Here is a 17,632-nt window from a genome sequence, read left to right as displayed (position 1 = left end):
TTTCCTTTATTTGTCAGGTTTTTTCTCTGTGTGTTTCGTTTTGGATAGTTTCTATTACTGTATCTTCATGTTCACTAATCTTTTCTTTCGAGTGTGAAAACTGCGTTTAATCCCATCTATCGCATTTTTCTCAGACCCTGCAGGTTTTATATTTGGAAGTCCTGTTTAGACTTGTTTTATCCCTTCTAGGACTCCAACGTGTTTAGTCTGTGCCCTCTACTCTTCAGATCATACAGAATACAGTTGTGATAACCCTTTCAGTGTTTTTATCTGCTAATTCTCACTTCTGTGTGAGTTCTTGATAAATTTCAACGGATTGACTTTGCTCCTTATCATTGGTTGTACTTTTCTGCTTTTACGCTTGCCTGGCAAATTTTGACTGGGTAGCGGACACTGTGAATCTTACTGCTGGGCGCTGTATTTTTGTATCCTTCGCTCTGAAGGCCTGCCAGGCGGGGCCAGAGCGGCATCTCCCGTAGGGCCGATTGTTCTCACATCAAGGCACTAATGCTGCTGATTTCTGAGGCCTTGTTACTGTCTCGCGGGAACAGGCCCCATTCCTGGCCCTCGGTGATGGTTGGATACTGCTCCATCTGACGTTTTTGAGTGGCTCTTTCCTCAGCTGTGGGTTGTTTGCTCGTGTACCTGAGCTGATCTTTACCCCGCTGAAGACTAAGGATGACCCTTTCGAGATCCTTGGAGTTCTTCCCCTGAGGAGTTTTCCTGTCGTACTTTGCTCTGCACCGTCCAGCCAACTTGGTCTCTCCCCACTCCCATTTTGTGTCCTCCGCTCCAGGAATGAGCTGGGCCCTGCTTGGGTTCCCACGCCCTGTGCTGTGGCTAGCACACCATCTCATGACACTGAGCAGGGGCGAACACAGGGCATCTCTCAGAGATCACCGTCTCTCTGTGGTCACACGTCCAGTGTCTCGAAACTGTTTCATATGCATGTGATTTTTGGTTTCTTAACTGTTTCAGCCTGGGTGGTAAATTGGCCCCTGAAATGGAAGTCCAGTGTTGTTGAAAATTTGCTCGTTTTTATTTCTCTTTTTTTATTGAAGTATAATCACCAGACCGTGTTACATCAGTTTTAGGGGTGTGATACAGTGATTCAACAATTCTGTAGCTGGCCCGGTGCACGTTGTGATACGTGTACTCTGAATCCCCTTCACCCGTTTCACCCGTCTCCCTACCCACCTCCCCTCTGCCAGTCACCAGTTTGTTCTCTGTAAGTAAGAGCTGGTTTTTTGTTTGTCTTTTTTTACTTTGTTTTGTTTCTTAAATTGCACAGGTGTTTGTCTTTGACTGACTTGTTTCACTTAGCACCATACCACCTGGATCCATCCATGTTGTTGCAGATGGCAAGATTTCATTCTTTTCCATGGCTGAGTGATATTCCTGTGTGTGTGTGTGTGTGTGTGTGTGTGTGTGTGTGTAAATATGTATATATGACATCTTTATCCATTTGTCTTTGGATGCACACTTGAGTTGTTTCTATGTCTTGGGTATTGTAAACGATGCTGCAATAAACATTGGGGTGCATATATCTTTTTGACTTCGTGTTTTTGTTTTCTTTGGGTAAATACCCAGTATTGGAATTACTGGATCATTTGGTAATTCTATTTTTAATTTTTTGAGGAACCTCCATACTGTTTTCCATGGTGGCTGCACTAGTTTGCATTCCCACCAACAGTGCACAAGGGTCCCCTTTTCTTTATATCTTTGCCTACACTTGTTATTACTTGTGTTTTTGATTTTAGTTATTGTGGCAGGTGTGTGGTGATATCTTATTGTGGTTTTGATTTGTCTTTCCCTGATGATGAGTGATGTTTAGCACCTTTTCATGTGTCTTTTGCCCATCTGTGTGTCTTTCTGGAAGAATGTCTATTTAAATCCTCTGTTCATTTTTAAATTTGGTGTTGGGTTGTCCAAGTTCTTTGTAGAGTTTGGATATTAACCCTTTAGTGGATATATAATTTGCAAATATCTTCTCCCATTCAATAGGTTGCTGTCGTTTTCATCTTTGTAAACAACTTCATGTCGTCTGTTCATTCATTCTGCTGTTGATGGATATTTGATGTGTTTCTTATCTTTTGCTATTATGAGTAATATTGGTATAAACATTCTCCTGTATATCTCTTGGTACTTCTCTGTCTTTTCAGGGTACATAGCTGGAAGTGGAATTATAGGGTCATTGAGTATGTGGGTATACAACTTTTTAAAATAATGCTGAATTATTTTCCCAGTAGTTGTGTTATTTTGCATTTCTTCCAGGCATGGATAAGACTTCCTGTTGCTCCACTTTACTGTCAGCAAGTGACAACGTGGGACTCTACATTTTTCCCAATTTAGTGGACGTGAAGTGGTTTTCACTGGTGTTTAAATTCGTGTGCCCCTGATTTGTGTTTCCAGTGTTCATTTAGCTTCTGCTTGAAAAATATCTGTTAGCATTTCGTTTAGTGCTGGTCTGTTGGCAATGAATTCTGTCGGTTTTTGTTTATCTGAAAACATTTTTCCTTTCCTTCTCATTGGTAGGGTATTTTCACAGAATTTAGAGTTCTTATTTGGTAGTTCACATTGAAAAGATGTCTTTCTAGCGTCTTCTGGTTTCCAGTTGAAAGTTGTCTTGTTGCCCTTTTGAAAGCTTGTAAGGTTTCCTTTTTGTCCTTGATTAGCACTTTTACCCTGACGTGCTCAGGTTTGGTTTTCCTTATGTTAATTCTTCTTGAGATCTGTCGCCTTTCTTCAGCATATGGCTTAGCGTGTTTTACCGGCTTTGGAAATGGTTGGGCCCTTACCTCGTCAGATACCCCTTCTGTTCATTCTCTTATGTCCTTAGCCTCCGGTTGCACATGTGCTGGACCTTTTCACTCCTACATTTTTTTTTTTTTTTCTGAATTTCTCCTCCTTTTTTACATTCTCTGATCTGTGCTATTTTCCATCGATGTGTCTTCCATTTCACTGTCTTTCCAGCTGTGTCCTGTTGCTAAACTTCCTCTTGAACTCTTAATTTTAGTTCCTGTATTTTTCAGTTCTAGAATTTCCATTCGGTTATTTTCTGGATTCAAATTGCGGCAGTTGCCATCTTGTCGCTTATCTTGTTGAACCTATTAATCAGTTATTTTAAGGCCTCTTTCTGATAAGTTCAATATCTGGATAAACTGAAAGTCTGTTTTTATTCTCTTTCTTTCTCTGTCCTATCTCCAGGTAACATTTGATTGTCAGACATTTCTTACACCAAACTGTAGAAACTCTGGATAATGTTTTCTTCCTAGAGAGGATTCGCTTTTTCTTCTGGGGGGCGGTTGAAGTAGGGATGACTCCTTCCTCTGTCTGGGCTGGTGATCATCCCACAGTGGGTCGTGCCCTTCATGAGGGCCGGTCTCTTTGCACTTTGGTCTTGCTCTTAGTTTTTAGCTCCTGAAGTGAAAGCCTGGGTGTTGTTGGCTCTGATCCCATCTTCTTAATGAACTCCGAACTTTGGTTTTCACCTCAAGAAACATGAGCCTGACAGAAGCTTTGCCCCTCCTCTTTGCTGTACCTTCCTGTCGCCCTCTCAGTCTCTTCTCTCAGCCTCTTCCTGTCACTCAGCTTCTTCCTATTGCTCTCTCAGCCATTGGTGCCTGGAAGGACAAGAAGCTGAATGTTAGGCTCTCTTCTTTTTTCTTTCTTTTTCTCTGGTCATAGCCTCTCAAATTCTGGCTGCCTTGGGAGCCCCAAACTCCACACGAGTTTTGTTTTCCTGACCCTGTTGAGTTTGCTGAAAGCATTGCTTTAGCATCATTTAATTTTACCTACTGATGTTTGCTTGACGTCTCAGCCTCGCAGGGCCGTGCCAGTTATATGTTGGAAAAGTCTGCACGGAAAGTGGAGAAGTCTGCAGGGAAAGGCAGTGCAGACGTGAGGGCTCATGCTGACTCATTTCACAGAATATTGACCTCACAAGTTTGTCCTGGTAGCTCTGATTCCTTCATGCACATTTTTGTTCTTAGTTAAGTTTGATTTGATTTTACCAGTCGTTCATGGCATGAGGATTGGTGTGATAGAAGGTAGATTGTTGTAGCCAGAAATTTGCTTCCAGCCTCTAGAAAACTAGAGGAATTTATCTTTGGATTAGAGGGGATTTTTAATCATGTTACTTTATTCACTCAAATCTGTATCATTATGTAAATCTGTATCAAATACAGATATTTCCAAATTTTCATAGTAACCTGTGTATTAACAGTATGTTTCATTAGCAACTGAAATGTCTTTGCAGAGATAAAATGTAAGCATCATAGGATTGAACTATTTAATGTTAGCAAAGTGATTTTAAAACTTTGATTTTTATAGTTTGTAGAGGAAAATTAAAAATTTATGGGTTTTGCAAAAAAAATTATATAAAAATAATACATACTGGTTATAGCAATAAGGAATGAAACTGAGTTTTTGGGAATGAGAGAACCTTTGGAAATCTTTTGTTGTGTTTTGTTGTTGTTTTTTTCTAATAGAGAGGCGAAAAAAAGCTTCAGCATGGGAAAGAAATTTGGTGTATCCCGCTGTTATGGTTCTCCTTCTTATTGAAACAGTAAGAATTTATTTGCCTAGTTAAATAAAGCAAATTATTTGTTATTTACTTTGGTATTTGAGTATGGCAACTCCCTCGGCTAAATGGTTTCTAGTAAACTGGTTTTCCATCAACAGGATTAGAATCCATCTGTACCTTTATTTAGAAAAAGTCAATAGAGTAAAAATGGAAATTAATGGCAGTTTTTAAAAAGTCCTCAAGATTAACTGTTTCCTCATGAAAGCAGGAAATTCATTCTTTTGTGTCCTGTAGAATTAAGAGATGAGGTGTTGCAGATGCCCCCTGCTTCACGTTCTATGCTAGGATATGAAAATTCCATCATTAAACTAGTTCTGATAACATTGTCATGATATTTTAAATCTGTGGAGTTGTGGGTTTCCAATTGGTGAAGTCAGGTAGTAACTGGGTTTCTAGTACTAGCTTTGGTCACAGGCTTTGAAATTGTAGTAATTTGCAGAGGCTTTTGTTAGAGTTTATTCTGGAGTTTTTGCAGTTAGTTTGAGTCCTTACAGTTTGTTTCTACATAGAATTTTGGTCTTGCCTGCTTTTCCACTAACTGAAGCATGTATTTGGTCAGCAACTGAGATTCTCATCCATGTGTATTGACGCTCACTGAGAACTGACGCTCACTGTCTGTGTTGCAGTTCATCTCGGTCCTCCTGGTGGCCTGTAATATTCTTTGCCTGTTGGTTGATGAAACAGCCATGCCAAAGGGAACAAGGGTAAAGTGCTTTCAAAGTCTTTTCTTTTGCACAAGTGCTCTTTGTATATACCCTGAGTGTTTTAAAATAAGTAATTTACAACATTCACCTTTCTGCAAGTATGTATCAGATTGTATGAAGTTCTTTATGTAAACAGCCTTCATAAACAGTGTTTGTAAACTGTGTCTTTTGTTTCTAATTTCCTACTTTGGGTTGGCCAGCCCTTTTACCAAATACCAGAGTTTCCTTGTAGACTTTTGTATCACAGTTTGTTTGTTTTTTAACAGAAGTTCATATTTGTGATTCTTTAAGAAAATGTGTACTCTGTGAAATAGTGGTATCAGAGGAGTTTTTTAGATTGATTCATTGTCTTTGCCAAAGATCCAAATATATGGCTTGTAGGGATTTATGCTTCAAAAGAATGACACATTTTGTGATTCAGTTTACTAAATCATTTAGGTTAGTTACTGGAGAAGAGTCAGATGTACATCTTTTCATGAATTAATTGTGTTTTCTCGCTTGTTTAAAAGTTGATGATTCTTTTAAATTCTGTCAGCCTTTTTGGATATATTCTCTGTATAGAAGGTAGTTATCACTACAGATTCATATCTGGCGTACTTCTAGGTGTCTCTGTACGCTTTTAATTCCTTAAAATAGTATTTACGTTGTAACATTTTCTAATATTTCTCCAAGTCAGCAGCCTCCCCATACCCCATAGAAAGGGCTTCCAAATTCTTTCAGGCTTTGGTGCCACTTCTCCCTCTAAACAGGTGATACACCTGTCTTTTCATAGAAAAAAGCCAATATCAACCTAAATTTCTTCCCTGGGTCTAAGACGGAGACACCCTGCTCTTTTCAGAGCTAATGTTTGCAGCCGTATTCTCCATTTAGATCCTGCCCTCCTCTAACTTCTGCTGGACCTTGTGCCCTCTGTCACTGCCTGGTGTCTAGTCTGCCAAATGCTCTGGGTACCTCATTCCACAAGCAGACAACAACACTAGACAGTCCTCCTTCGTCTACAGCCTGGTCTTTAGCTTTTGATTAGACCCAAATCCGTTGATAGAGCAGGAAGTCACCTACCGTGACTTGGTGACCCTATTCACTTTGTGACCCTCCTTTAGATATTGCACACTGTGTAAGTCCCAAGCACCCATGCTACACTTTTGTGCCATCCGTTAGCGTATCATAGAGGGGGACTTACGCCTGGTAGAGTCCACGTGTGATCGTATCAATACATCACATCATCTTAATCCTGCCCGTAGGTCTTCTCTCGAGATGGAATATTTCCAAAATGCTTTTCAGCCCAGCCAATAAGCTTTCTATTATTAGCATTATTCATTTCTTTCTCAAAAGATTGAGAAAAAGTTGATAAGTTCTTTGCCTTATTTATGTATATGAAATTACCATGGGTATTCTTACTTCTTTTTTTTTTTTTTTTTTTTTTTTATATTTATTTTTGAAGGAGAGAGAGACAGAGTGTGAGCAGGGAAGGGGCAGTAGAGAAGGAGACTCAGAATCCAAAACAGGCTCCAGGCTCTGAGCTGTCAGCACAGACCCCGATGCAGTGCTTGAACCCATGAACAGTGAGATCATGATCTGAGCTGATGTCAGATGCTTAACTGACTTAGCCACCCACGCGCCCCTCTTCTTACTTCTTTATGCCAAAATTAGAATGTATATATGATACGTATGATATTATTTATTGCTTTATTTATTTTTAAAAATTTTTAGTGCTTATTTATTCTTGAGAGAGAGAGAGAGAGAAAGAGACGGAGCATGAGCGGAAGAGGGGCAGAGCGAGAGAGGGACACAGAATCCGAAGCAGGCTCCAGGCCGAGCTGTCAGCACAGAGCCTGACGTGGGGCTTGAACTCCTGAACCGTGAGATCATGACCTGAGCCGAAGTCAGATCCTTAACCAACTGAGTCACCCAGGCACCACTTTATTGGTTTATTTTTTATTAGCTTGACTATACCTTCTTAATTTTCCGGGTACTTCTGTTAAAGCTGACAGTAGTTCATATTTGAATAGTTCCTTTAATTGGCAAACTTTGAAAATATTGCTCCTACTTTAGTAAGAAATTATTATTTTTTTTGCCTGTCTGGTCTCATTAATAAATATTAGGTTTTGTTTGTTTTTTAAGTTCTAGGTAAAGATAGATTTTGAGAATAGGTATAATGTTTAGGAAAAAATGCATAGCATGACATTAAAAAAAGTCTGTGTTAATTAAGTTATATTTTTAAAAAACGTCTGAATTCCTAAGGAAGATTTGGGGAGAGAAAACCTTCAAGTGTGGAAATAGGATACGCACATTCACTTTCTCTGTATGCTTAGCTTACTTTGACATGTTTTAATTGTATAATTTTTATATGTTGTCTTAGGGTTCGTTTAAATAATTATATATTTATTCCTACGAAACTGTTTAAAAAATTGCTTCCAGTAATATTCAGGACTTAACAATAAGCATAATATCATTTTGATAAGTAAATTACATTTGAGATAATTCGGAGATGTTTTGAGTTTGCTAAAATTGTTAACATGTGCTTCAATTAGTTGATGAACTCAGTCTCATGGCATATTTTATTGTCCTTTAAAAATGTAGATGTTACTCCAGAGTATGAAACATTCTTAATTCCGATATTTATTTAATAGTCTTAGGGAATCCAAATATATAGTGTCATTCTGAAAGCGTTTTTTCTCCCCCACAGGGCCCTGGGATAGGAAATGCTTCTCTGTCTGCTTTCGGTTTTGTGGGAGCTGCACTTGAGATCATTTTGATTTTGTATCCTTTCTTTAACTCCGCATTCTGTCAACAAGTTTTCTGTCCAGTTTTCTGGGACAGTGGTAATTTACTAAGACACTCGCCTAGAAGGAAAAACAAGTCAGTCTTCCTCAAGCATGCCAAGTGGCTTTTTGTTGTTTTCCCTTTGAGCCTTAAGACTTTTTGAAGACTGCTGAGAACTTAAGGAAACTTGCATTCTTTGGGGAGTTTTTTCCTTGATTCTCACAGCTATCTTATGGTGTCCTCTGTCGTCGGTTTCTATAGCCTCCGGTTTTTCGGAAACTTTATTCCCAAGAAGGATGACACAACTATGACAAAGGTAAAGTCTTAGGTGGCTGTGCCTCCCTTTTGCCTTCCAAGGCAAAGGAGGTGTTTTATGTCCTAATCACCCTGAATGGTTCATTTGCGGTGATAGGTATTTGTTTGTAAATCGCATAAACGCAAACTGGAAGATTTTCAGAGTGCTGAATGAGTGGGAAAAGGTTGTGCTGCTCTGTTTAATTTGGACGGCTTCCATTCACTTGTAAATGCGCAGACCCGCGGCGCTTGCTAACTGGCTGCGGAAGGCTCCTGAAAGGACTCTTTCTCCTCTGAAGAAAACGTATTGCTAATGAGTAACTTTGATTGTGCGAACTGTACTTCAGGGAGCTTGTTTGAAATCTGAAGAACTTAGTTGCTACAAGTAGTAGAGACCAAGTATTTCAAATTTGAATAATTAAAGCAAGACGGAAGAGTTCTATTCAGAAACGTTTTGTAGTCTGAGGCTAATTTGACTTCCTAGGACGTGTCATTGGTTTTCGAATAACAAAGACTGTTACCGTATATAGTGACCGCATCTTTTTAAGATATTCCCACAGGCTGTCACTGGAAAATGACTAGTAAGAGCTGCTGGTTGCTTCTGTTTTTATTACATATCACATGTTTTCCAGCCTATCTCAAAAGAGAACTTCGTGCGCTTGATTTACCTATCTATAGAATGCTGGGACTTCTTGAGATGCTTAGCATCTAGTTTAAGTGATCATCAGTATTAATCAGTATTTTCAGCTCCTTTTATTTAATATGAAAGAGTAAGCATAGGGCACATTGGAAATGAATCACTAGAATTTAGGGGTTTTAGATTTCTAGCTTTTTGATATTAAATCTTAGAATAGTTGAACGAATGATATCTCCTGAGCAGTAGTCTGGCTTTAAAAATATAGTGAGAAGTATTAAACGTGTTCATTCTTTTTTAGTTGACGGGCAAACCTTTTTAAAATTGGCAACCTCTGTCAGTAATGTAAAATGCATTGTCTGAGGTATACAGAAAGTAATTTAAGTGTTCTATAACTTCCTACTTGTGCCAGATGCTGTAAATATCTGGTAGAACTGACATATGACTCTGAGTGTTTGTAGAAAACATTTCTTATTCTCTTTAAATTCTATATTGACTAATATCATTGAGAAATTAACCAAACCCAGTACAATAGTACAGGGTGAGGAGAGTGTGCGGTAAGTTCCCAGAATATGAATGGATTGATTGTATTTATCATCCTGCAGTCTAACTGCCCAGTATTCCTTCTGACCCCCGCACAGATCATTGGGAATTGTGTGTCCATCTTGGTCTTGAGCTCTGCCCTGCCTGTGATGTCAAGAACACTGGGTAAGTTTATGTGAGAAATGTCCATTTAAAGTCCATACCTTTTAACTGTATCTTTTCTAAACTTCTGCCTTGACTTTTAGTTTCTGAACGTTTTCCAAAAAATCATCCTTTGAAATATAATATGTCCTTCCAGACTATTTTAGAACTCCTGTAGTTTGAATAGAGAGCTATACCAAAACAGTACTTTACTTTTTTCAAATAAAGACCATTTTTTTTTTTGAATACTTTAAAAAAATATTCCTTCTCCAAACAACGGACAGTTTTTCCCACTGACTAGTTAAGCTTTTGAGTTCTCTCGTGAGTGATGAGGTATTAGGGTGATGGTGGGGTTCGGAGCTAGTGGCCAAGAAAGAATTCTTGAAGATGTCTTTGGTGCAAAAAGTTGATCATTAAAGCACAGGGGCAGGACCCGTGGGCAGAAAATGCTGCCCTGGGGTTGTGAAGAGTGACTGGTTATTTACTATGGAGTTGAGGAGGTAAATAAAGTTCAGGGGAAGTTTCCAAGGAGATTTACATATGCTACTGAGGACTCACAGGATCCTGCAGGCCCGGCTATGGTCACGCTAAGGTTGTTTTCCCTCTAGTGAGGTATTAACATCGTGATCACAGGGGGTTCCTGGAGAAACGTTATACTTTGTATTTGCCTCAAGTATTTGTGAATGGGCTGCAGGTTATAAAGAAATTTAATGTTACCTGTCATCTCCTTCTTGCCTTTGTTTCCCACATCACTGTGGAGGGGATGGTGATGTTGGGGCTCCAGGAAACTGAGTCTACAGGTTTCTGGAGATTAGGCTATTGATAAGATTGGCTTTTTCTTGTAATTTACTAAGACATTTGTAAACTAATGGAGATTCACGTCCTGTAGGACTGAAAGTTTTTCCTTTCCTTTCCTTTCCTTTCCTTTGTCCTTAGGCAGCCAGGAGGGTCTGAGGAATATCACACATGTCCCACCAGGGGTGGGGAGGGTGGGGATATGTACTTTGCCCTCAGCTTGCCTTATGGTCCCTCATCAGTGAGGAAACTGTGATATTCAAAAAAAGATGTTGAATATCTAGAAATATTAAACTAGTTTTTATTATATGAAATGTTTTTTTTTAAACTTACAATTTAGTATGTGGTTTAAAAAATTGAAAATGTGTGAAGATTTATTTTAAGCTGCTTTGTGTTCGTGCGATAGACTTGAAAACTGAGGTTTTTGAGAGCACATGCAGATTTCAAGGAGATCCATTAGTTTTTTAGTTTCTTACTTGCCTGTCATTTATACAGTTTTCTTAAGTTTTCAACTTATGGGAATTTTGATCATCTTTGAACAGTAATATATTTCTACTTAGTCATCGAGACAGTTGAACAGAGCTTCATTTGGCCTATTCTTATCTTTTATAAAGCACTGTTGCAGGCTGTGATCTCCCTTCTTGGTGAAATATTATTTCAGACAAAAATTTCCGCCAAGCAGTTCTGTTTGGCCTTCTGGACTCAGGTTTCAACTTCAGAGTGTTCACAAATGATTAGAAGGATCCCATCGTTCAACCTCAGCAACTCGCTCCTAACAAAAATTGCTAGTAGCTTTGAGTTGCTTTTGTTTACCTCTCATATCGCCTCTGTTATTTATTCAAGACTCGCTGCCAATCAGGGAAGTGGGCTGTGTGAAGAAAATAGAGACTGTATAGTTATGTGCTACAGAGAATTTCGTGTTTTAGTAAGAAGTGAAATCTAAGTATCAACGTAAAGGGACCACTGTTGCAGAGACGAATACAAAGCTTATTTACTCAGTGGTCTTACCTCTTTTGTGTTTGCTTTATAGGACTAGTTATTGTTTTGACATCTGCTTATGGTGTGTTAATCTTGCAAATGCCGAAAGTATGCATGTTAGTAACTTCATTTATAACTGAGTGGTATCATTTGTGTTGTGACGGTCCGACAAGTAATTTCTGTGATGTTATAGCCACCCTACCATTTAGTTACGAAACTCACTTAGCATGATCTGTTATTTAAGATGGTTACTAGTGATATATACCGATTTTATGGAAGCGCATTACATGCTGAGTGTACTTTTAATACAAAGAAAACAAATTAATGGCAAAATTTGCTTTTTGAAGATCAACAAATTAAATTCCTGAGTGGTTTGCCATAGAGATAAATAACAAGAAGAAAAAGAAAGATGGGACAATTAAAATGCAGCTAACAAATGCCTGGGCCCAGCTGTCCAAACAGGATTAATGGAGTGCATTAGGGTACAGTGAGTCATGTGGTGCTTTGCAAAATATCAACACGCACTGCATTACGTGTTATGCCCGGTGGCACTGAATAGATGAAAAGAAGTAAATACGTTAAACAGATTCATGGAGGCTTTTCACAGTATTAAAAAAGCAAATTTCTAGACTAAAAGAAGAAGCTTTATTTTAGTATTATGGGAAATGCAAACTAGAGAGTTACTTTGTAATTCCTCTATTAACCCTTTGGAACGGAGTCTTTGATTTTAAGAAGATGAGATGTGGAGAATTGTCATGAATATTATCCTAGTGTAGAACAGGGTTTTGATTTCCTAGCTGAAAAGCCCAGAAGCCCAGAATAGAGGATGTATTTAACAACCAGATTCCAAGCTGTGAAATTTGTCACTCTTTCTCACTGCCTCTCACAAGGAAACCCTGACCCTAAATGCTCTCGTTTGCTCCTGTGAATTCCACCAGCAGCACCTCGTCACTTGCAGTGAAATGAGAAGTGAAAGAGTGAGGAAAACCCCGCGTTACCTGCATGCGAGCAGCTTTCCTCTTATTTCAGCCATTTGTTGGTGATGGTTTTCATTTTAATTGTACATTGAAAATAACCTTGAATCCTGTATGAAAGGATTGATGTGTTGGTATTTTCGTTTCAAAAATGTTCTCTGAGTTTTTTGTGTTTTCAGGGCTGACTGGCACTGTTGGTGCACCGTAGGCATCATTAAACTGTAGCTTCAGACTCCAGTGCCCGGGTGATAGGACAAATTTATTAAAGACTTCCTTTGATCAGCATCTTATATTTGAGTATGGAAAATTTTGTACTGATCTGAAAAAATTACGACGAGTAGATTTTATAAGCATATTACTTGGGCAGCGAGAATTAGGTTGGGAGAAAGACTTTGACCATGTATTTTTAGTCGGGTATAATTCATATAAATGGTAGTTGTCTGTAGGAAACACAAAGATTCTGAGTCTCGCATTTCTTACTCGAACTCTTTAAAGCTCTTTAAGAGTAATGCCACGGCAGTGCACATGATTTCCAAAACATTGTTTTGCTGCCTCTTTAGATGTCAGTTTAGAAGAATCCAACATTTTGGGGGACTTGATGTCCAAGTGTGTAAACAGTTTACTGTCTGGTTTCACAGACATAAAGGTGGCCGGTGAGCCAGGTGAGTGTAGGGCAGGCCCAGGCTGAATGGACTCTGTAGATGCCCAAACTCTTTGCAACGAAATACTCCAGAGGCAGGAGTGAATTCTGTAAGAACAGACTGTGTACGATTGCTGACACGCTTTTTATTTTGCTTAATCAAGAAACTACTGATTGACCTCTTTTTGCCTTGTTATTTGCAGGCTCCTTTAACAGGAGAATTTTTTCTCAAATGCAACCAGCAGACCTTGCAGGACTGTTACTAATTTCTATTTTAAGATTATTTTTATAGTTATTTTATTATCCTGAAGCTTTCTATAACTTGTAATTATGTAAGGCCCAACTGCAGAGTTTTAAAAGAAAATGTTCTTATGATATTAAAACAGAAACAAAAACATTTATCCCTTTGAATCACCTTGAATTTTTTACTATTTCCATGTGTTTCTCATCGATGGGTCCCACCTAGGCCCTCATCTTGCAGGAGATAAAGTGGATTACTCTTTTGTTCCTTGAGCAAGGGAACCTGTTTAAAAACCAGGGCAGTTTGGAGAGTTCTTTATTTGGGGTTTCGTGAATATACTATTAATCTTTACCCTCGACCAGTTCTCTCCAATTCTTAGTGTAAAACAAAAGCAAACGATGCTTAGAATTGATAAGTAAAGGGATGCCTGGGTGGCTCGGTTGGTTAAGCATCTGACGGTTTGTGAGCTCGAGCCCCGCATCAGGCTCTATGTTGTGCATGCACAGCCCCCTTCGAATCCTGTGTCTCCCTCTCTGTCTGCTCCTCCCCTACTCTCTCTCTCTCTCTCTCTCTCAAAAATAACTAAATATTAAAAAAAAGAAATGACAAGTGCAAAATAGAAGTATAAATCATAAGAAGTATTCCTAACTATGACTTTGATGTAAAGATAATTTTAAACTCCCTACTGAAAATTTCTCAGCAAAAAATTTGTAGATGACTTACTGATATTGTTACATTGCAGAGAGTGTGGTACTAATTGCCTTTTGGTTGATTACTATTGTTCTCATAACTGAATAATACATTTGTATATCTAGTAATGATTTTTAACAATAAAGAGAAAGTATTCTGTGTCACATGTCTAAAAGAGTTAGGAGACTAACTGATGCTCAATCCCTAAATGCTTATATTCTCAGGATCGACTTGTTAGGTTCTTCTGATGCCTGCTCGTGTTTCAGGACATATAGTCTGTCTGAGAAAATGTCACGTTGGCCACGCATTAACTAAATAACTTAGCCATCTGTTGACATCATTCAGATAGTCGTAAAATATGTTTTATATGAAAATAATTCTAGTTAGGATAATTTAGCTAGAAGGAGGCTTAAGATGTCATTTTTTAAAATGTTAGTAATTAAAATGTTACAATTAAAACTAGGCAGTAAACTACAGTAAGGGTCTTTGTACTAAGAATAAAGACCTCTAACCTGGCTGAGAATACTTAATAGTACACCTGTACATAGTCAATTCTGAGACCAGTGAGCATATTATCTCCTTATTTGTAGGAAGTTTTATTTTAAAATTAATTTTAATTATACAAGTATAGACGTGAACAGATTCTCATTATAAAGAATATTCAAATTAGGGATCAAGCTAAAATTCATTGTGACCGCCTGTTTTAATCCCAAGCCCCTGTTCAGAGGTCTTCAGATCTTGCGTGCGTATGTGGACATAGCTGGTGCCTCCGCGGGAGTTGTGAAGTCCTCACCTGGGGTTACCTGGATCCTAACTCTTGGGTCAGCGTTCTTGTTTCTTCTGTTGACTCCTGACTTCTGTGTGCTGTCCAGTGGGAACTAAAAGAGGAAAAGGTTTCGAGATCATTTCCTGTACTGGAACTCAGTCATCTGTAAGTGAATTTCAAACTCAAGAACACTTAATTATCTCTTTCTGTTCAGGTCACCAGTGACCTCTTAATTGTGCCGTCTTGTGGGTTCTGTTTCCACCTTAATTGCTCCGTGGCATTTGCTGTTTGCAATCCCACTTCCCGTCTCTCTTCTTTTTTTCTGGTCCCCATTCCCCTGTTGTTTTCTTCCTCCTCTGGCCGTTCTTTAGCTGTCTATCTCTTTTACTGCTCCTCGACTACACGCATACACTTGTCCCCAAACCCAAACCTCCAACCCAGCACCTACCCCTGGGCTAAGAGCAGGTTATCCCAACTGTGTATGCCGTCCCTACTGTAGGATCTATACTTGTGTGTGTGCGTATCTCCGTCCGTCCGTCCGTCCGTCAGTCCCTCCCTCCCTCCCCTGTACTTCCCTTCAGTCCTTGGCCACTTTCTATCTGAAGGGCCAAAGCAGAAACCTGGGAGTTATGTTAGATGCCTCTCCCTCCTCATGCCGACACCCAGTGGCGACACTCAGTTTCATCTTGCTAACAATTTCACACGTTTGCTTCTTCCTTCCCGTTTCCCTTACAAAAAAAGTGAAAAGAATCAGACTTGTGTAAACAGCCAAGCAGAGAGAGCTGAGTGTGTGATTTTAAAACAATATTTTATTGTTAGGGAATGTTCATGAGGTGGACTCTAGACGGGTGTTCATTCTTTGAGGAGAATAGAGTAGCGAGTGAAAGCAAAGCTGAAGAACGGAAGTGTTTACTTTTCCGAGCGAGGAAGTGTTACTGGGAGACGCTGCGGAGGCCCCGTCTCTGGATGTTTCCTTCAGGAAGAGAGTAGACCGTCTTGTCCACTTTGGGGGGGCTTAACCCTTCACCTGTGTGAAAAATCAGCACTTAGGTGCTTCTTGGACAGTGATTATCATTCTCATTCACTGGGTTTCACTTTATTAAAATTCACATACTCCACTTCATCTGGACTGCTAAATTAAGTTGCCTTCATATCAGGACCAAATGAATTTGTAGCGTATAAATAGTCTGACTAAAGTTGGAGTGATATTTACAACTCCATTTCTCCCTCTCTGAGCTTGGGTTCGCATTGCTCCCCCAGCCCTCTCTCCTCAGTCTCTCTGTCTTCGGGTTCTTCCCCGTCCTCTAAGGCCGAGTCACACGCTGGTCACACATGAAGCTGGGGACGCTTTCAGCCTTGTGTTATACTTACGTGTGTGTATGGCTTTCCCGAGAGACTTCACATCCCTTAAAGGACCAAACCATATTTCGTGCATCTTTTTATCCCTTCCAGCATCTAGTTAATAAATATTTGTGGTGTCACTGGGTGCCCCATGTTGAGTGTGGATTGTGGCCTCGGAATCGGTGAAGAAATTTCAGGTGTCCTCCTTCCATCCTGGTTGTCTTTATTTCCATGTTCCAAGCTTGTTTGACCAAGTGTCTTAGTTTTATTATTTTAAAAGACCCTTATAATAATAACCAGCCAAAAGGTAGAAGCACCCCAAGAGTTCATTGACAGTTCAGTGCATAAACACATCGTGGTTCGTCATACGGTGGATGCTGTTCAGCCATAAGAAGGAAGGGTGTCCACGTGAGATAAGCCAGTCACGAAACCAAAACCAGTACTGTGTGATCACTCTTGCGATCTCAGATCTCGATCCGAGAGTCAGGATCACAGAGTCTCTCGATCACAGAGTCGGGAGCGGGGGTGGTGCCAGGGCCAGGTTGGCGGGGAGAGGGAGGTGAAGAGTTGTTCTTTACTGCGTCCAGCTTCAGTTTTGCCGGATGAAAGTTCTGGAGGTTCATTGTGCAGCAGCATGAATGCACTCAACGCTGCTGAGCTGTACACTTGAAAATGGTTAAGATGGCACATTCTGTGTTGTGCGTGTTTTACCACAATTTAACAAAAAAAAGGAAAAAGGAGTGGTACAGTGATACCATATGGATGAACCTTGAAAACATTGTGCTGAGTGAAATAATCCAGGCACAAAAGGCCACGTATTGTAATATTCTGTTTACATGAACTGTCCTGAGTAGGAAACTCCACCGCAGAGAGAGAAAGTGAATTAGTGGTTGCTAGGGATTTGGGGGAGGGCTGATCGGGAGAAACCGCCTGATGGGTCTGGGGTTTGCTGTGGAGTGTCGGAACTAGAGTGTTTTGGAACTAGATAGATATACACGACATGGTGGATGTACTCAGTGCACTGTTTACTTTGAGGCCATTAATTTTATGATACGTGGATTTCATCTCAGTAGACTATTATTTTACTGAACACCCTCCCACAGTAGAACAGTGGACAGTAAATACATGCTGTCTCGTCTGTGTCCCTGATGTGGTAAAATCTAATTGAACTTGAGGTCTACTTATTTTTAATGATTGCGAGTCAACTTTTGAGTGTTCTCTGTTTGTTACCCTAGTGTCGCAGCCGAGGTCTCTGTAGGATGGGCAGAACCGGACCGGGAACACCCTCCCTGCTCCCTCCTCTCCAGGCACAGCCCACTCCAGCTTCAGTGGCCAGTTTAGCACTCCTCCCCTTCTCTTCCAATGTCACTGTGATCCTGTCACTCCCCTACTCTTTGTGCTTCGAAGACTTTGGCCATTAGAGTAAGGTTCTGGTTCCTTATGGTGGCACTGGAGGTCCCTGCAACCTAGCCCCTGCCCGTGTGTCCAGTGTCGATTCCTGCCGCTCCGAGCCCCGCCCGTCGGAACCACCTTTAGTGATCGG

The 17,632-nt window shown here is 39.9% G+C and overlaps 1 protein-coding gene across 11 annotated transcripts in view; it reads left to right on the top strand.

Moving 5' to 3' along the window:
* Positions 1 to 17,632, top strand: part of LMBR1 (limb development membrane protein 1) — a 151,653-nt gene that overhangs the window by 116,787 nt on the left and 17,234 nt on the right. For 8 of the 11 annotated variants that reach the window (XR_006199427.1, XR_006199426.1, XM_042927218.1 and 5 more), the window contains 5 exons: positions 4,491 to 4,567; positions 5,212 to 5,289; positions 7,976 to 8,049; positions 8,278 to 8,368; positions 9,622 to 9,688. Coding sequence is in view for 8 of the 11 variants with exons in the window: in XM_042927218.1 (XP_042783152.1) it covers positions 4,491 to 4,567; positions 5,212 to 5,289; positions 7,976 to 8,049; positions 8,278 to 8,368; positions 9,622 to 9,688 (387 nt within the window). In the remaining 3 variants the exon portion in view is untranslated. Of the gene's footprint in view, positions 1 to 4,490; positions 4,568 to 5,211; positions 5,290 to 7,975; positions 8,050 to 8,277; positions 8,369 to 9,621; positions 9,689 to 14,696; positions 14,914 to 17,324; positions 17,363 to 17,632 lie in introns of those variants that run through there. The other 3 variants (XR_006199429.1, XM_042927222.1, XM_042927220.1) reach the window with 3 other exon arrangements.

The sequence above is a fragment of the Panthera leo genome, chromosome A2 (assembly GCF_018350215.1).
Source record: "Panthera leo isolate Ple1 chromosome A2, P.leo_Ple1_pat1.1, whole genome shotgun sequence".
NCBI lineage: Eukaryota > Metazoa > Chordata > Mammalia > Carnivora > Felidae > Panthera > Panthera leo.
This window is presented reverse-complemented; position numbering and strand designations above follow the sequence as displayed.